The 19834-nt window shown below is 51.7% G+C and overlaps 1 protein-coding gene across 2 annotated transcripts in view; it reads right to left on the reverse strand.

Annotated features, from left to right (window-relative positions):
* Positions 1 to 18929, reverse strand: part of LOC109300477 (phosphatidylinositol 3,4,5-trisphosphate 5-phosphatase 2A-like) — a 32395-nt gene extending 13466 nt beyond the window's left edge. The window contains exons 1-21 of one of the 2 annotated variants that reach the window (XM_019521116.1): positions 18517 to 18929; positions 17475 to 18070; positions 13458 to 13521; positions 12157 to 12295; positions 11808 to 11955; positions 11183 to 11323; positions 10130 to 10217; positions 9386 to 9472; positions 8229 to 8342; positions 7573 to 7687; positions 6977 to 7083; positions 6284 to 6386; positions 5514 to 5710; positions 4554 to 4671; positions 4143 to 4239; positions 3133 to 3271; positions 2798 to 2897; positions 1950 to 2038; positions 1308 to 1389; positions 1083 to 1172; positions 516 to 632 (exon numbers count right to left, since the gene is read on the reverse strand). In XM_019521116.1, the coding sequence (XP_019376661.1) occupies positions 516 to 632; positions 1083 to 1172; positions 1308 to 1389; positions 1950 to 2038; positions 2798 to 2897; positions 3133 to 3271; positions 4143 to 4239; positions 4554 to 4671; positions 5514 to 5710; positions 6284 to 6386; positions 6977 to 7083; positions 7573 to 7687; positions 8229 to 8342; positions 9386 to 9472; positions 10130 to 10217; positions 11183 to 11323; positions 11808 to 11955; positions 12157 to 12295; positions 13458 to 13521; positions 17475 to 17611 (2272 nt within the window). In that variant the 5' untranslated portion in view covers positions 17612 to 18070; positions 18517 to 18929. The other variant, XM_019521117.1, reaches the window with a different exon arrangement.
* Between the last annotated feature and the right edge of the window lie 905 nt (positions 18930 to 19834).

The raw sequence follows: 19834 nt of genomic DNA on the forward strand, positions 1-19834 counted from the left end.
GCCTGGTGGGCTGACCTTGCCTGTGAAGACCAAGTTGAAAAAGGCATTGAGCCTTTCCGCCACTGAGTCTTTCCATTGAGGCATCCAGCCTTTTCCATTTCATGTCACTAGGTTGCCCCCCCCATTTAGTATGGGGACCACACTTTCCCTGATCTTCCTCTTGTTGCTGACATACTTGTAGTAACCCTTTTTATTACCCTTCACATCCTTTTCTAGCTGAAATTCCAATTGTGCGTTGGCCTTCCTGATTTCATGCCTGCATACCCAAGCAGCGCTCTTATACTTCTCCCTACTTGTTTGTCCAAGTTTCCACTTCTTGTAAGCTTTCTTTTTGTGTTTTAGCTGACTGAAGAGTTCCCTGCTAAGCCAAGCTGGTCTTCTGCCATACTTGCTAGTCTTCCTGTGCATCAGGAAAGTTCCTCCCTGCATCCTCAATAAAGTTTTTTTAAAGCACTCCTTGCTGGTCTCCTTCCCTGTTGTCTCCAGCAGGGAAGGGAACCCAGGGCTGCTCTCACCTTCCAGGCAGGAGGAGTAGAATTCAATGTAGCACCTGCTGCGGCTGACTGTTTTCACAATCACCTCAATGCTGTCCCACTCAATGCATGCCAGAGACTCAGAGCTGGAGCCAGGTGCTGCCAGGTAAAGAACAACAGTTCAGTTTGTGTTGAAGGAGCCGCACCCTGCCCCCAGGTTTGGCCTTTCAGTTGAGCCCTGATGGACTTTAAGCCAAACTGGATGACATGGCCCCTGCTGGACCAGGGCAGGGGTTGAGTGTTCTCAACTTGGAGGGTCGGGGGACCAAGGTTGGTCACAGCTCAGGTCTATTTGCTGTGTCAGAATAGGAGCTCTTTAGAGCCTACTCCCCAAGGGGAAACTAACCTGTTCTTCCTGCTCTCCCTCTGCCCCAACAGCACCACAGGTGGGTAGGTGACCACAGGCCCATTTAGACTGGTAGGCCACCATTAAGATGTGACAGCCAAGCCTGCTCTTATGCACAGGGTTGGGAATGCAGTACACCTGCCCCAAATCCCCCAGAGCAGTGGGATGCTGCTCTGGGGTGAGGCATTGGGAAGTCCCCTTACCCTTCTTGGGCACAAACTGAGACATCACTCCCACCTCAAATGTGGCAAAGACAGGAGAGTGGTCACTGGTCATGATGTCACTGGTGCAGCCTGAAACACAGAAGCAGAAGCCATTTCACTGGCTCAGAATCCCATTGTGCCAGGCACTGTTTCCAGGCTGGGCCTCCAAGGTACCAGGCTAATGTCCCATGTGTGGTCTAGATTCTCCCCGGGAGCTCCACTCACCATATGCATTACAGATCACATGGGTCTCTGGGTGTGACTTCCACAGGATGCGGTCGCACCACGAGGGGACATTGATTCTCATCTGTGACCAGAAGATAGGAAGCTTTGGTTGCAAGACTGGGCCAGGCTTGAACTTTTTTTTCAGTGTAGCCCCCTGCACTCACAATGCTTCTCCCAGCCCTGCTAAACCAGGAAGGTAACCATTCTGCTCATTGCAGAAGGAAGTGGTACAGCTCACCCATGTACACATATGGGATGAGTGAAGGTTCCTGCTGCTCTGTGATCAAAGACAGCACAGGTTGCAGTGAGAGAGAGGAAGGGAGTATCAGCTGAGGCAGTGAATGCAGTTACTACAGCCCTGCAATTATCTTGCTCTGAACTTCTCTGATTTAGTTCCTCCCTCATGGCTGTAAGCAAATGATACAAGTCATGGAAGCCTTGGGGACCAGGTTAAGAACATGGGTAGCACAAGCCACATTTATCTTCATCCTGCCATGGGCTCAGCTCAGCCAGAACTCAGAGTTCAGCCTGCCTTCTCTCTCCCCTTCCATCTCCTTGTGAGATAACATTGTGGGACAGTTCCCTATGGCTTTCAGCACCCAGGAAAGGCAAAGCCCCTTCTTTGTAGAGCAGAACCCTCACCCCAGTGTGTTTGAACTTCTGCCAGACATAGGTGTCCCTGGAGCCCCGCTCATATCGGTATGTAGGAGGGAAGGAGATATCTGCCTCATCTGGAAAAGAAATGAACAGAAAGACATGGAGGCATGAATGTACCAGAATCACCTCATCCAGCACAGGCAGACACTGTCCATACAGCTCATGTCACAGTCACAAAAGTGTAGCAAAACTGTTCTGTCAGACCGGAAAGATCTCCCTCCTCTTCCCGGACTTCCCAACTCTGACCTTGAATCCCCGCTGCATCTAAGCCCTGGATCTAAGCACACTCAGTGGAGAAGGAGGTTTTCCTCACTTGGACAAACAGCCCCTGAGATGAAACCAAACCCACCTAACCCAGTGTATATGTGGTTTGAGACAGGGCTGCTCCTCTCTGTAGCTGTGTGATAACACCTCTTTAGATAACACCTATTTCAGTCCTGGTTGGTAGACACCCTTCCTCCCCCGAAGGGACACATTCAGTTGCATGTATGGAAGGAAGGGATGGTTTTGGGGGGTTACTGTGCAGACTGGGAATTTTTCACAGGTGGGAATAGAGTTCACAGGTTCACTCAGTTATCTGTGTCATGTCAGGAGCTAAGCCACAAACCCAGGGCAAAGCCCTCTCCTGGCTGTGCTGTATCTGTTCCCATCACAGGTCTCTCCTTCACACTTGTCAGGCTTGATCTGCTACAAAACGTTATTGAACTCTGAGTGCAGGGACTGGCCATGAAGACAGGAGAAGTATGTGGTCTGTGAACAGGTGAGGCCAGGAGCAGGCAGTGCTCAGAAAGGCTGTGTGGGGCCCTCTTCTAGCCCCAGGCTGTTGCACTCACTAAATCGCAGGAACACTTTGCTCTTCTCTCGCTCCAGATTGAGCTGGTCCACAGCCAGCAGGGCTTCAAACTCCTTTTTGTTCACACGGGCTAAGATGTCCTAAGAAGGAAAAAGGGGAAATTTGTCAGTGGCTAGGGGTCTTCTGTATCCCCTCTTGCAGCATGGTTCCACCATGGAGAGACCCCAGAGGACAGCTGGTGCCCCTGGTTCACTATCTACACCTATATCCCCTCCATGTCCAGTCCCAGAGGCATCCAACAAGTGGCCTAGTTTTGAGTGGAGCTGTGAGGAATGCTTCAGGGATCCAGGGGTGCAAGCAGGATCAGTGTCCTACCTGGACATCCATGCTGAGGCGGTAGTTGAGATCTCCAAACCAGAAGAGGTGTGTGAAGCGCAGGGTGAGGTCGAAGCCACTAAGCCTCTTGTCACCCAGAACCAGCGAGCGTAGAATGTCACTGTAGTTCTGGTTTCGCCTGTGCCGGACAAGGGAGGCAAGAGGCAATGTGAACCAGCAAGGTTATCATAAAGATCCCCAGCACCTCTAAGTGCCCCTACCACTCAGCCCAGAATCTCCTGGCCCTTGGTGTGGGAACATGCCCTTGTGGATCCAGGAATGAAAGAAGAAGAGCTGCGGCAGGTAGACAGTCTGTCAGACAGAAAGAGCCCTGCAAAAGGCCTTGGATAGAGAAGCCCTCTCTAAGATTCCTCACTGCTATCCAGTTGGGGTTAAGGGAAGTTTAGGAAAAAAGTCATCAAGATTTGTTCTAAGGTAGAGAAGACTGTGGGTGGAAAAAGGACAGATGTTGTAGGGAAAAGCATCCTTGATTGGTTTCTTATTTATTTACTTCAAGCAAATCTTTGATGTCTGCCTTTTGCACTCCTCTCTTCCTAGTTTTTGGGGGTTATTTTTACAACTGTTCCCTGCACCCTGACATGCCCAGCAGGTGTCTTAAGGACCCAAGTTTCTCTCACGCTTACTTGCCACCACAGATCCCTGGGTTCCTCCCCACAAAGGCACCAGCTCCCCAGTCTATCTCCACCCTCACCAATTCCACTCCCCTTCAGCCCAGCACCTCAGCCTCTCCCCAACCCCTTCCCTGCATACATCTGCCCCGGCTGGTGGAAGAGCCCAGCCCCTAGGTTAAGTGCGTGTCCAGCCCAGTGCCCAGGCCTCCGTCCCCAGTACTCAGACCACCCTGAAATAAAGGCTGCTTCACTTTGGGACCAAAGCAAAGGCAAAGAGCTAGTTAACCAGTGCAGGGGTAGGCACATGAGTAATAGGGGAGTGATACTGGTCATCCCAGTCCCACACTGATGCAGGGCCCAGACTGAAATCCCAGTTACCTGTGTATCTTTTCACTCCCTGAAGCCAGGTGGCAGTTCACAAACCCAAATGAGGTCCCATTGAAAAGGAAGGAGACACCCACAGCCCCTTTGTTACCTGAGGAGACACAGCAGGCCCTGTCAGGGCTGAGCCCAGAGAAGCTCCCTCATCGCGGGTTCAGTTATATGACCCAGCAGCACCTTACATGCTTTTCAGTTCCCACTCCTCACAGAGGCTGAGACCTCCTTGCTCCCTGATGTAGCAGCAGAGAATTCCTGCCCTCCAACACTCCCCCAATTTCCCCCTTTCCTCACCCCCAATGAAGTCTTGGGGCACTCCCTTTCCCCAGTGCAGCCCCCAGAACCCTTCCCTCATCCCACCAGAGCTCCCTCAGAACAGCCTCCGGAGCACTCCCCTTCCCAGGGCTGCACCTAGTGTATTTGCGATTCCTGTTTTCACACTAGATGTGTTCACGTGGCTAATGCGGCGTTCATGCTCTGGTTTCACCAGCACCACAATCTTGATGCTCCAGAGGCATTGCAAGGCAACCTGCAATGAAATTGGGAAGAGGCGAGATCACATAGGATAGGGGAAGAGGTTTCTGACTGCTTCCAGCAAGGAGATTGAAATCCGCAGTCCTCCAGCAGACAAGCCAGGCAATCTGAGAACCAAGAATGCCGCGTTTTCAGGGTCTGGCCTGGACTACAGTCCAGGGACTCAACACTAAGCTGCAGCCTGTTTTTGTCCAGGCTCAGTGGAGGTTTTTCAGGCTTGCTTCCTGGTTCTCTTATCATGAAGACGGCCAGGAATGTCACAAAGGGTCAGGCCACAGGGTCCATATGCTGGAAAATGGCACCACAGAGCTGAGAGGAGGAATATTACATAAAACAGTACCAGTTTGACTAAGGGAGATGACTTGTCTGATGGAGAGAGAGAGAGAGAGAGAAGCTGGGGACATCAGAGGGGGAGCTGAGGGAATGAAGATGGCAAAAGGCAGATCTTAGATGTGGTCTCTGCATTGTTCTTGACTCCTTTGCCCAGTCGGAGGCAAAGTGGATGGTGAAGGAACAAGGATCCTAAATCAAATGCACCATCTAAAAGCCTGAGTAATAAGCTGCAACAGCAGGCTGCCTCCAGGAGGGCATCTCTCCTGCCTGCCCATCAAGTAGTGTGGTGCTGTGGTGATTCCCTCTTATGTCTGGGGGGTCAGCTCTGCACGTAACAGCTTTGGAGTAGGGGACCTGTGTGATTATTAGGTCTTTCTACTAGGTCTTGAGCCAGTCTCCTTACAGAACCAGACAGGGCAGGTGAGGCAAGGAGAGCAAGCAGGAATAGGATGCCAGAGTGCATCTACTTCAGTGCTAGGTTAAGTGGGTGTTCTGGGCCCATACCACTCGGAAATCTATGGCCATCAAAGTCTTCAGAGAGGCTTTCAGGAACTCCACCCATTCGCGGTCCCCAAGTGAGTTCTCCTGAGTGCCAATAACATAGATATCATGAGGGATGCAGGCTGTGGTTTCATCCTGAGTCCGTCCCAAGCCCCTTGATGTCAGCCATGAAGCCAAGGATCTGGGGGGTGGAGCACTGCCTGAGAAGAAAGGAGTAATCAGTTCACATCGCAGAATTTTTGCTGCTTCCCCACTCCTGCAGCAAATGGTGCAGACTGCAGGAATATCAGGGGCCTCTAAGCACTGGGACCGGTCTGAGTGAAGTGTGAGCACCTCTGGAATCTAGCCAGGTTCTCTGATCCACTCTCAATATACATCAGCCCTGTAGGTTTTACAGTTCTCCTGTAGGATGGCGGCCTTTAGTCCATCCAACAGTATCTAAGGCTTGTGTCTGTGATTCAAACCCATGTCCAACACCACTGACAATTTATCAGTGGCTCTGTTGTTTACTCATCAACAATACAAGGCAGGTGCATTATGACACTGACCCACTGTAATGTAAACAGCCCCAGATAAGGACAAGCGATAAACATACCACTGAGGGAAACACCTTCTCTAACCTTCCATCCCTGTAGGACTCAACAAGGATCTCAGAGCCCCTGCATGTGGCTTTCTCTGGAGGTCTGCAGGGATTTCAACTCCAGACCTTGCTCTAGATTCATGACCGGAGCTCTGGTCACCCAGGAGGTGCCTGAGCTGCTCCTACTCCTTACCCATGTTCCATGTCCCAACATACACAGAAATGAGGTCGGGCTCATCCAGGCTGGAATGCTGGATCTTCATGAGCTGCAGCAGTTGGCAGAAAGCCTCCCGCTTCTGCAAGAGAAAGGTGGAAATGTCTGTTTGGGCCCTGAACGAGGATTCAGACAGCATGAGAACACAGCACCCAGCTTGAACCAAAGGCCAGCCTCCACAGAAGTGCAGACAGGTGGGGGTAGAGATTAATTACCATGCTTCAGACCACAGGTCTTCAGAATGGGTCTTGAGTTTGCTTAAAAGCCTCATTTAAATTACACAATCCTATGTTTAAGCTTTATACTGCAAGCCTATGTCTAGCCACTATATGTATCTGTCCTATGACCTGTCACTTAGAAGAAAGGCATGGGAAAATGAGCCTTCAAAACCACAGTCACTTGCTGAGACCACTTGATAAAGGGCAGGCAGCTGGTGTGCAGAGACCTCTGTCAGCCAAGCTGACCAGCACTACTTCTGCTTCCTGCTGCTTCTCTCTCTGTCTGCCTGCAATGGCTGTTTTTTATCTTGTCTGGGTTTACAAGGTCTCAGGGGCAGGAACCACCTTTGTCAAGTCCTGGGCCATGGATGGGGTTGTAGGGGCTACAGTAATACAATCAGGAAACAGGAATAACAAGATAGCCCAAGCCCCAATGGAGGGGGTGTTCGCTCACCCGTGCATTCTGGAAGAGGAAGTCCCTGATGAGGTTTCGGTGCTGCTCCCTGTCGTACACCAGCCGCACTTTGGTCTGCATGCTCTGGTATTTAATCAGCTGCAAGACTGAAGACAGCCACACCAGGTCAGGGAGACATGGTATAGTGCAAGCCCCCAAAGCACAGCCAATACACACCTCAGGAAGGGTACTGTGAGGGTGGAAGAGGCAGTGAAGCAGCTGCTGCAAAGCTGCCTAACACTGAGGGGTATGGACACAGCCACCCCTCACTCCCCCAGAAAATGACACTGCAGAGAAGCATGGAGACAGCTGACATGGAGCTCACTGAGCTGCACACATGAGCATCTGGGGGGGTCTGGCTTACTTCCCTGTATCCTGGTGGGTCACTGTTCTGCAGATAGCCCCAGGAGCAGGAGCCCATCATGCTGGCTTTAGCCAGGCACCCTTGGGGATGACATGCCCTACCTGTCAAGCATGAAGGACTCCTGGCCTCTCCCTGCTACCTCTTTCAGGGGCCTGTCATGGAAACTGCACTACTTGCCCCACCAGCTTCCAAGGCCTCAGCCAAACCCATGGGGTGGAGATTTTTTTCCTACTTTTGTCCTGAGTGATGGTCTCCTCTGGAGAGCTGCTGCCTCTCTTCATGATGGCCACAGTCCCAGCCTCCACATCCACTGTCAGTGTCGCCTTCTGCAGTTTGCCCACTTTAACCTGTGGTATGGGAAGCCAGGTTACTAGCGGCAGGACACAGCTCTAGTCTGCATGCATCAGACCTTCCACTGCCTGGGCAGCTACAGAGCATGCATGATCCTTTGTTTGAATCTCCAGGGATGGATGAGCATGAGCTCCTCTCCCTGAAGGGCACAGTACTCCTGGAGCCCTTTGAGCTCACTAGACAAGTGCTGTCATTGTTGCTGACTTCCTCTGCCCATATCTGAATCCCAAGATGCTGTGGGAGATGCAAACTAGCTCTTTCTACACTAGTATCTCCTGCCCATCATGAGGGAAGATGGGTCCCACCCTACACCACACCCTTCCCCCAAGTTGGTCCTCTCATCTGCCTGCAGGAGAAGGTGGAAATCACATCTCCAGTTACCTCTCCTCCAGAGCCAGTCCCTATGCCTTGTCCACGTGCCTGAGCTGGCCCTGCCCACCTCAGCTTACCATTCATTTAGGAAAAGCCCCATCAAAGCTCCCAGCCAGGATGTGAGCAAGGCAGAAGGGCTCCCCAAACCTCAGGGGCCTCCCTTACCTCAAAGCTCTGGACAGCCATGGGCTTGGCAGCTGGGGACTGGGTCTGGGCTACAGCCATGCTGGGAAGTGCCAGATTGTGCCTGGACACTGTCTCCTGCAGAGACTTCAGCACCTATCGGGAAGAGAGACAGTGAAAGGCTGGCAGCAAGTCAGAGACACCTGGTGAGTGACATAAAAGCACAAATGTAAGGGTTAAAATCCAGATGCCCCAACTGGATGATCAGGGTGTGATAGACACAGGAGATTCTACATGTTCCTGTCTGGAGGGAACATCTGGGATGTCCCACCATGGCCAGGAGAAGCTTGTGGGGCACAACTCACTGCACTTTCTCTAAGGACATTAAAATGAAGGCAGTGCCACCCAGTGGTCAGAGAAGAAGACTGGTACTCAGGTTTCTTTCCAAGGCCTCCTGGATTCTGCCACTCACTGACTTGCTGAATTGTTTGTGGTAAGTTGCCTCCCACTCTGTGCCAAGTCTACTCAGCAACTGTCACAATCTGGCATGTCTGGGGTAGATAGTGCTGGTGCCATTAATGTGAAGAACCCAAGCAATGATCAGCAGAATATCATTCCTCTAAGGGTGAGAGGGTGGTCTGTGAAAGGCTTAATATACTGGTTATATATGCTGGGAGACAGGGCAGGAGTGAACCAGCTGAAATGGGGTTGTGGAACTATAAAGCATTATCCAGTAGTGACAAATCCAGTCCAGTCTAGGGAGAAGCCCCCACTCTTTTTAAAGTGATCACTCATTTCTTACAGTGATCTCTCTCATGTTGGAGAGCTCAGCCTAGAAGCAGCTTGCTATGCCTGGGAATTGAATTTAGCATGCAAATTTGCTTGAGTTTAAGGATCTTATGCTGGTCTACAGAGTGGGGACTTCTTTAGTGAAGGTTGCCACTAGTAATTCTCCTACTCTTCATGGAAGGATTTACAAAGGGGTGTTTCTTCTGCAGCTGTTGTATTTACATTCACTTCCAATGGGACCTTGAAAATTGTTTTGATGGCATATTTCAATGGAATCCTAATCGCTACTCTTTTCCCCATGTTTGTGGCAATGAATCTGTGACCCACTGTTCACAGGCCATGATGACAGTGAAACAAATGTGACCTGCCCATCCTTAGCAATGTGTGCTGGGAGTAGAAACACCAGCCACCTTTTTCTCCAGAGAAGAGAGCAGATGGTTGACAGTCGAGATCTTGTTGAGGAGCAGTTCCAGGTCTGGATCACTGGCCAGGAGACCCTGAAAAGTCAGAGACAAAGCCTGAGGTTTAGGGCTTCTAAGCAAGCAAAGACAGATTAATTAGGATGAACGCCTCCAGGGTCTTGGCCAGGGTTAGGCCAATATGTTGAACAATAGGCCTCCTGTGAGCCTCTAGAAAAGGAGCTGGGGAGGTCTGGATACAATTACCTCCATAACAAGCACATATGCCTCCAGAGTTCAGCATAATCAGCACCATCCCTTTGGAGGAAACTTGTACGGGAAGTTGCAAGCAGGGTAGGGGTGCACTGATAGGAAGTGGGAGGGATTCTGGTGCTTGGAGACTGGGCAGTAGACAGATTTCTGGACCACTTCAGCTGTAATATCTTGCAATTTTAAACATTCTCCCTCTCCAGCACCCTGTGCATTTGTGACCTTCATGCAAGAAGCTCTTCAGCAGGACTCCCTAGTGCTCATCCTACTGCACAGGAAATCTCTCCAGTACCAGGGTCATGACGGCATGCAACCAGGTGGGCCTTGCTCCAGGGAGTGTGGAGTCTCTTGCCAGTGCACATATGGGTGAAACCCACACCAAATGAAACCCCCAGTGACCAACTGGGCCCTGCCCACAGGGCAGGAAGAGATTTGTATGTGACACCTCCAGTGAGGTGCCTTCTGTAGCAGAAGTCGGTGGCTCACCTGCTCTCTCACAGGACTCCGAGGAGAAGCTGGAGAGTCAAACACCTTGGCCAGAGTTTCTAAGCCAGCCAGCGTGAAGTCGATTTCACTGCAGAGAGAAGTGGCATAGGGTGGGGGGTCCTGCATAGCTCAAGAAGCCTGTCACTAAGGCTCCCCTGGCACATGTTCTTGATAGGCCAACTGGACATATGAACTAGTTGGACTGGGGCACCCCAGGGAGAGACCCAAGTCCCCTTGGTCTGACTCATGGGAGCTGCCACCAGATAGTAAGGTCAGGAGCAAGCCCTTTCCAGTGCAGAATGCAGCAAAGCGGACACAACTTCAGCAGGGGAAGAGTCAGGATGGAGCTAAGCCAGCATCTCCCCTGGGGGTGTGATGAGACCCTTACAGGGTCCCAGCAAAAGACTCCACTACAGTTCCTTGCAGCTAAAATGGATGTGGAAAGGATGCTTCCTCATTGGTAGGACCTGAGGATATGCTGTGCAATTAGTTCACGTGCCTCAGGTCAGTGCACTCCCCTAGCAGGAGGTCCTGCTATACTTCAAGCCTTCCCAGCATCAGCCCATTCACAGGATAACACCTCTCTCCCAGACCCTTATATTTAAAGGTTTATATTTCAGAGAGACTCTTCACAGGACTGTCACTAAGTGTTGGGACTGAAATCTGGTCAGGTGAACAGCAAGACACCCTCCTAGGGAGGGTGGATTCCTAGCCCACGGGTGAGCTCAGGGAATCATATTCCCCCAGGGTTCACACAAAGCCCTAGCAGAAAGCTTGGAGGTCAGCCACTTCTAGGCACTGTTTCCTGGAATCGGCCCAGCTCTCAACAGAGGCACTGAACAGACTGCCTCCTCCCACAGAGCTTTCTGTCTCAACAAGAAAGGCAACCAAACAGGGATGAAAGCAGGAGACACCATCTGTACTCAGCACAGGAGAGCTGGGAGGCCCTGATGTGTTACATAGAAACTGCCATCTTAGAGAACAGATGGGGAGGAGCAGGGCACCGGCAGGCTTGTTTGTCATTCCCTGGGTTGATTTCCCCCCATCACTCACCTGTGTAGCCCCCGGCAGGCAGTCACTAAGGCCATGCTCAGGTGTCGCAGCTGCAGGTTCCCATTTCGCAGGGCCTCCAGGTCCAGCTGCAGGTGGTGGTTGAGATACTCGGCCATGAACCCCATGAAATCACTGGCTGGGCTGCAACAGAGGGAAGGGTGGGACAAATGTGCAAGTGCTTTTCCTACTCATGCATCTGTTTTCTGTGCCCTCCAGCATGGCTGCAGTCAGCTGCAAGCCACCAAATATAAGGCAGGCAACAGATACCAAAAACCTCAGAGGAAGGACACATATAGCTGTTAGTCACTCCTGGCTGCACAGTCTCATGATGACTGAAGCACTGAGCAAGAGGGGTGCTGAAGCAAATGGGGCAAAGGTGGATGCTGCAGGTAAAGTCACCCTTACTCAGCTCCATATTGTCCCCTTCAGGTGAGTTGTCTGTTTGTACGTGCCTGTCCCATTCATACTGAGACAGTTCCCACTCATCATAGCCAGAAAGAGAAGAGGCAGTGTTCCCACCCCATCCCCTACATACACAGACCAGTTGGCTCCATCAGCCTCTGGCCCTTCCAGCATCAAACATTTGGTAGCTGCTTCATGAAAGGTGTGGGGTGGTGGGAGGTACCTGCTGTGCACCTGCTCCTGCAGCCTCAGATGCAGCTGTTGAGAGATCTGCATCTTGTTGGGCTGAGTTGTGGCCCACCCACTGCCTGTGCCTGCCCCACTGTGGGAGGCCAAGCTCAGAGGATAGAAAGCTCTGCCATCTTCACCATCTGCAAACACAGAGGCATAGCATCATATAGAGGAAACTTCCCTGTCCCTTAGACTTGAGCCCAGCCTTCAGTGCCATGCTTCTGCCCCTGTAAGTGTCAGAACTGACACATTTCTGCACCTTCCACCTGTCCCCACGTCATTCCCCTCCCCAGTTCACTTCATGTTTCCTCCCTCAGTACACCCCCTTCCCACAAGCTCACCAGAGTCCTCATCTGCTGGCTCCCTCACTCTATTCACAGGGTAAAGCAGAGGGGTCACCAGGCCATTGTTGGGCTGCTGGTAGGTGCTTATTAGATCAGTCAGCGTGCGGAAGCATTTAGCCTGGATGCCCTGGATGGTCTGAGAAAAGAAGAAGGAACATTTCTCTGACACTTCCTACTACAGAGGCCTGTTACAGACTCTGGATATACAAGGCAACTTGCAGCCAGTCCCAGAAGAACAGGAACAGCTCACATCTCTCTGTTAGGTGAACCTGGATTCTCTCAAGATGTAATGGAAGATGGTTCCTGTCCCAAGCAACCTACAGACCCAGAGGCCCACGGGAGCCAGAGGAAAGTGCCTGCTTAGAACATAAGACTAACAGAAATCCATCTCCTTTCCTTTTTGCCATGCTGGGCAGAAAAGGGGTTTTGCCTTACCAGAGTCAGAATAGAAGGGCTGTGCTGAAAAAATGTCCTTATGGGGGATTTGAGTGAACAGGGAGGGGCTTTGGGATGGGGAGGCCATTGGGAACCATCACTGCCAGAGGGGGTGAGGACAGAAGAAGGACATAAGGCTGGTGTCACTGAAAGGACTGTGGGAAGAAATGGAGAGATGAGGAAAATGAGGGAAGGACAGGACTGCTCAGGGCTTTGAGAGGCATATACCTCTGTGCTTTGGGTGCTGTTTCTGAGAGCTACACCCCAATGTGACCCAGCAGTTGAGGACAGAAAGGGAGAAAGGATCCTGTATTTAGTCAACCACCAGTGGAATATGAAGGAAAGCAGCAGGGGTTGGCCTGTGGGGGGAAGATGGTTTGTTAGCATAACCCTTGTGTGCTTGACAGTTCTGTGTTCAGGCAACCTCCATGTGAAATTCAGGCAGCCTCTGTGTGAAATGGTTGGTGAGCTGTGCTCCCATGCTCTCACTGAGCCTATAGCTGTGCTTAGTCAGTCATCTAGGGCTGTGTCGTCTGATGTCTGTGCAAAGAACATATCCTGTGGGCTCGGTAGTTTGCAAGCAATGCATGCAAAAACAAAACCACTGTGCAAGCTTGTGGCTCCCAGCAAGGAAGCGTAGACTTCACCTAACCCATCTCCAGATAATGCTGTTGCTATGTCAATGGAGCTAAAGCTGGAGGCAAAATCCACTGGTCCTTTCCTGTATAAACCTCAAATCTCACATCTAACAGAATTAATGAGCCAGCGATCACCACTGCTAAGTGCCATGGAGAAGGGCAACATAGAGGCAAGAAACAACGTGACTAGTTAGTGAGGTGGGTCAGAGACCCTGCTTCACCCACCTGCACAGAGAGCAACCCTTCCTCATCAGGCAGGATCCTGTAGGTGTGCACGTGTCGCTGGAACCTGCAAAGACACAGAACAAGGCATCAATACTGCATTTCTAGCCCTGTAGGTCTCACAAGCAGGTGGGGCCAGCAATGAAGGGACTAACCCAGAGCCCACCAGAGGGCTTGCAGCAGCACCTGGGAACTCAGATAGGCTTAGAAGAGTCTGGAAAAAAATTATCTTAAGGACAATGAAAAAACTAGTTTTCCTCTCCAACCCTCTGTCTTCTTTGAGGAGATTGTGATCCCTTTGGGGAAGGGACCATCTTTGCGCTAGGGCCTGATGGAAGGGCAGCTAGCCATGACCACTGTGCAAATAAAGAGTGACCAGGTTTGGTCCTGTCTGGGGACACTCAATCTATGATCCCCAGAGCTGCAGTAAAAGAGGAACTGTGGCCAAACAGCAGTGCTGTAGCAAAGGGTGGAGGGGGCAAGTGGGGCCACTGTCTCAGGTGCCAAAGTGAAGGTTCGCCAATAGGCGCTGGGGCAGGGCACGGGATGGAGCCACGAGCATCTCATTTGTGGGACACAGGGATGGGGGGAAGGCAGTGCCCGCTGTTGCGTGCACTCCCAGGCAAGCATGGGGGAGATGTGTGCCCCCCAGATCTGTGAGATCTATGTGTGGAGTGAGGGCGGGTTGCCACTGCAGGCTTTGTCCCAGGTGCCAAACTTCATTGATACGGCACTGCCAAGCAGTTTTGAGAGCATCACCTTGGGCAAAAAGGCTTTAGGAAACAAGTGTCTAACCCTGGAAATACAATATCAACTTGAGCTCTGATCTCAACCCAGGTTATATCACAGGAAGCCCCACTTGCTGCCCCCTTGAAACTTGGCCTAGCCCATGGCTAGACCCCAGAGAACCCCCACACAAGCCCTCTGACTGGAGTCTTGATCTGCTGGTGTGGAGTGACACTGTCTCCATCCCTCCCTTCTCGAGTGATAGGCACTAGAAAATATTTGCAGGGGGCAGGGTAGTGCAGAGCACGCCTGCTTGACCCCATCCCTCCCTCCCGCAGGGCCGTTCTGGGGCTGGTGCTGTGCACGTGGCAGCAGAGGCATGCACGGCAGGGACACTGCTGCATTGGCAGTGATGCTGGAGTCACTGTTGCTGGCCTAGTTTGGAGGGGTTAAGCCACATTAGCCTCACCCTTCCACCACCTATGTAGGCCAAGCTCTATGAGCAAAGGCTTCAGGAGAGGCCACAGATTCTGAGTGATTCCAGTTCTGGATTCTTGTTTGGGTCTGAGTCATCATCAGTGCTTTGTTAAACTGAACAGGGGCTGCAGAAGCACATGTTCCAGATCAAGACTCCAACTCTGAGTCACCTGAAACCGGCAGATAAGGTCATTCTGGTTATATCTGGTGCAGGTCTATGCATGCCAATAGCAGCAAGCCCAGGTGAGGTGGCAGCTCTGGTGCTGTACCATGGCACAGGACTCTTTGTAGGCATCATGAATCCTATTCATGTATGAATTAACCAGTCTAGGATTTCTCAGCTGAGGTCTGGGTGAGCACGAGAGGATTGCTTTCTGGGAATTTGTGCTCACCACAGCCACTCGGGGTATGTCTACGCTGCAGAGGCTGACACACCCAAGCTGGATTTAAATGCTCTCTCCTGCACGCTGCTGGCTTGTGGCTGTGCCAGCACAACCCTGCTGCTTGCAGTACCAGGCTGGCAGGTTAGAAGCTGTAGTCACACCTCTGACTGTGATACGAGACTAACCCTTACAGACATGGCAAGGGCTTCAGAGAGTAAAAGCATTCACGAGGAGCTAAACCCCCTCAGGGCATGAGGGGGCTCACGGGTTAAATCCTCAGCCCTCTCTGCACCTCCCACTCTCCTCAGCAGCATGTGTTTATAATTTGCACCATGCCCTGGGCCAGGAAAATCATCGGAAACTGGGGGGCATCCTTCCAAGCCTCTTAAAGGAACAGTGCCGTATTCTTTCAACATGCTGACTACTAGCTGGGCTTTCCCCGAGTTCTGCAGACGTGTCGCTTCGGTTGGAGGCTGGATTAACTCAGTAGTTCAGTCTGAGCACAGCACAAAGGGACACCAGCCTGCTCCAAGCACCTTGAGGAGTTGCACTCCACTCAGAGGTTTTAACCCTGTTTAGGTAAATCCAAAATAAGATCAGACATGTGAATACAAACACTTGGCCAGCACTGGCCAGCCTGATACAGGGCATAGTCTAGCCATGACATCCCAATACAGAGCTGAGGCCACCTTCCCACCTCCAGGCTGGGCCAGGCCTGAACTGCCTGTACCCTATACCCTCACCTCCCGAGCCCCAGCTGATGTAGTCCCCTTGCTCATGTGCAGACTGGCACATCTCAAGTGTTCATTTTAAACCATGGTTATGATAAGAAGAGTGACTACACCAGAATGTCCCCACGTGACTCACTCCATCTGAGCCCCAGGAATACAAGGGCCATATCTGCTGACTTCAGCAGCTAAGCAGTTTTCTTTGTATTCTGCAGTAAATCTAGCAGGAGCCAATACAACCAGACAGGGGGAGCTGGCTCCACAGTAGCTCTGAGACCACTCACGCTCTTCCTAATGACGTAGTTAGCAGTAGAACCTGCAAATCCAGAAGGGGCCAGATTCAGTTCTCTGATCCCAGGGTGAATGTGGTGCACGGGAAACAAATCAACTTTTTGCTCGTAAACTGAGCTAGCCTGCTCTTGTTAAGGTGCAATCCACACAGGATGCTGTAATGCCATTTGTACCCAGACTTTCCTGGAGCAGAACGGCGCTTGAGCTCCATGGTTGTTGGTTGTAGCTTTGTAGGTCTTTGGGTAGATGTGATATCTTTTATTAGGCCAACTAAATAGCTGGAAAAAATGCTGCTTGAGCTCCATAGCACCCATCATTTTTATTCCACAGTAAGATTTGGGTAGCAGGGGCCCACAAGCTCAGAGGGGTTATATGATCATGTAGATAAAAGGGGTTTTCCCCCCTCAAGGGCCACTCTTCACATATCTCACTCCATAAATCCAAAAGCCCACCTTCGCTCTATGCCTCACTGCAGACAGGACCTTCTTCTTTCTGAAAAAGGACAGGCTTGATGGGTACCTTTCCCTTGGCCACTACCTAGGAAGGGGAGACTAAGGCTCAACAGTGGAGGGGAACCCTGAAGACAGCTCCTGGTGTAGCCAGGACTATCTTGAGGTCTGGTTGTGTAGTTACTCAAGTAGAAAATGTCATTGATCATTCCACTGATGCAGCTATGGGAGATCCAGGCCTAAGGCACAGGATGAAAATCAAGAACTCTGGGGTCTAACTCAGCTACCATCCTGATCTGTGTCTTAGGCCAAGTCATTTCACCTCTCTGGCTTCTGCTTTCTCCATCTGTAACAAAGGGATGCAACACTTCCTGGCAGCAAAACTTATCAGGCTGTGGAATCATCTCCCCAGGGGGAGGGCCAGAGCTGTGAGGCCGTTGGAGCTACGCTGGAGAAAATATTAGACAATGCACAATAGGAACCAATCCTGGTCTGGCCCTGGTAACCCACTTGGTTAATGTCCATGCTGGGTTTGGAGGGTTGTCAGTGCCCATTGGTAGCATTAGTCACCGTCATGGTGCAAAGGCAATCTGAAGATACTGTGATCAGATGCTTACAGTGCTGTGTGTACTTGAGGCCTACCACCTAGGATTTGGTGGTCCACAGGAAAGTGCACCTCCCAGTCATTACATCTCACTGACCTCTCCAGGAGAGAACCAAGGAGCCTAGGTGCACTGTTGAAGGCAAAAGGGGATTTGGGGACTGCCACCCGCCTCAGAGGAAGAGGAGAGCTCCAGGAAGGAAGGCCTAGTTTGCTCCTCTCTCTGAGCACCAGACACTTAGGCTCAGAAGCAGATCTTTTGGGCTGAGCAAGCAGATTTGTGAGCAACCAGAAGGAGATGCTGAAAAGGTAATAGGATGAGACAGAGAGAGATACAGAGTGGAGCCGTGAGATGGGCTACTTACAGCAGGCAAAGGGCATATGCCCCAGACACAGACTCACTGTCCCGCACCAGGAAGCACCCGTCCTTTCCAGCTTTGGCCAGCAAATCCTCAGCTACAACCCGGCTGATGTCCCGATGATACCAATTTGCCGCTGTCATCCTCTAAACCAGCCAGGCCTGACTGCAAGGTGTCTCCCAAATCAAGCCAAACATCAGGGTTCTGCTGACATAGGGGCTCTGGGACAGCAGATCAGGCCCACTTGTCAGATCAAGATGTTCAGTATAGTTCAGTAGAGAGGAAGCGAGTATCTGTCAGATGAGAAGGATCCTTATCCTTGGGTAAGTGCAAGGCTGAAGATCAGAAGAGAGCTGTACTAGCCACCGATCTGTCTGTCCTGCATGTGGTCTCTGACTCATCTGTTCCACTCATTAGGTGGCACAGCCTTGGGTCTGCATGCCCAGATGGACCAATACAGTCTAGAGCAGAAAAACACTCCCCACGTAGCTGGGTCCATGCAGAGCTGACTGGGGCTGAAGGTTGCTGAGTAGTCCAGATCACCGGGGCACACTTCATCTCAGATCATTCCAGTGGGTTTGCCACACAGAAGAGGGAGTGAACTGGGGAAGGCAAAGACAAAAAGGGCAGGTCAGCAACTGGGATCTCCATCCGCTTGTGACAGGGGGAGCTGAATTTCAGCCTGGGATTCCCTGACTGTCCAGGGAGCTGTGCCTCCCAGACGCTGTCCAGAGTTCCCTGGGGCGAATGACTCCTGTGTGTCCCAGAAAGCAAACCGAGCTCTAGCAGCAGGCTGCAGTTCTGCCCCAGGTGCTGCTAGCTGAGCAGAATGACAGACATACAGCCGATGGTTTCAATTCCTCTTTTGTTGCTACTCCCCACACCCCTAATCTTAGCTCCTACCCTCTGGCCAGCGAACCCCCCCCCGCCGCTGCCACGTTCCAACCTGTTGTGCCACAGCCGGACGCAGAGAAAGATAGGCTCCAAACCAGGTCCGGCTCTCCCGTCCCCCAGGCCCAGAAACATCCCCTCTCCAGAAGCTGTTTACCAATGTCCTGTGGGGCACAAGAGGCAGTACCCATCTGCTAGGCTGTACAGGGAAGAGTTGCCTCCCAGACGGTTCCTCTGTCCTGCTCCTAGTACAGCTGGACCTGGCTGGCCTCTGTCTCCACACTGCCTGGCTCTCTCCCTCTCACTCCTCTTCCTTCTTCTCAGCACTTTCCTTCCTTCAGCTGTCAGGACGAGCCTCCTCGCTCCCCCTCCCCCAAGTTCAGTCTCTCTGCAGCAGTGGCTCAGCTGCTCCACTGGAGGAAGCCAGCACGGTCATGTGGGTACAGCACTCACATGCTGCCTCTCCTGCAGGCTAGCTCTGTTCTCACAGCTCCAGTGCCTCAGGTTACAGTCTGGTACACAGCACAACCTCCTGTGGGGAGCCAGAGCCTCCTTCCCCCCCAGGGGTCAGCTGCCAACACCTGGCCAGTGTCCAAGCTTTCACTTCACAGCATCCGAGGGGTAAAAAGGCCAATTAGATCATCCAGCTCTGCGCCCAGAGCCAGACCAGGATTGGTTCCTATTGTGCATTGCGTAATATTTTCTCCAGCGTAGCTCCAAAGGCCTCACAGCTCCAGCCCTTCCCCTGGGGAGATGATTCCACAGCCTGATAAGTTTTGCTGCCAGGAAGTGTTTCCCAACAGCCAGCTTTCACTTTGTGATGCTTCATCTCCTTTCTCCTCAATCTTCCCCCTCTCTCTTGTCCCATGCTAAACCCCTGACAGTACCTATCTGTGCCTACAGAGCGTGCCCACCTTTCAGGGAGTAAAACCTGGGGCAGAGTCCTGGATGCAGCATAGCCCCCCAGAACCAGCAGTGCTTTGCCTCTGTTCTGGTTCAGGCTACTGTAGTGACCCTTGTGCAGGGCTGCAGGTGGATAAATTAGCTGGGCTGGGAGGCACAGCTAATTCATTTCAGCATAGTGCATGAATATGATCCTTTTCTTTTCCCCAGAGGCACCGCACAGTTACGTCTCAGGTCAGAAGCAGCATATCCATGTTCACCTGGTACTGCATCTGCACTAGTTAGCAACATATCTGTGTTCACCTGGCACTGCGTCTTCATGGTACTAAACTAGTTGGGTTTGCTTGGTGCTGAGATACAGAGCTAATTATCCAGCTTTGGTGCAGCTCTATCAATTCCAGCCCAGGAGGTGACCCATGGAATAGAAGTAGGGGAGCCATGTTCCTGTGCTTCAGAAAAAACAAGACCAGGGCTGGGGCTTACCTTTGGTGGGGAGGCCCCTAACTTTATTAGACAACTAGCCAATTGCCATCAAGAATGATGGGGGGGGGCAGGATGGAGCCCCGTGTCCC

Source organism: Gavialis gangeticus, unplaced genomic scaffold (assembly GCF_001723915.1).
Source record: "Gavialis gangeticus isolate Ggan-Ray unplaced genomic scaffold, GavGan_comp1, whole genome shotgun sequence".
NCBI classification, from domain to species: Eukaryota; Metazoa; Chordata; order Crocodylia; family Gavialidae; genus Gavialis; species Gavialis gangeticus.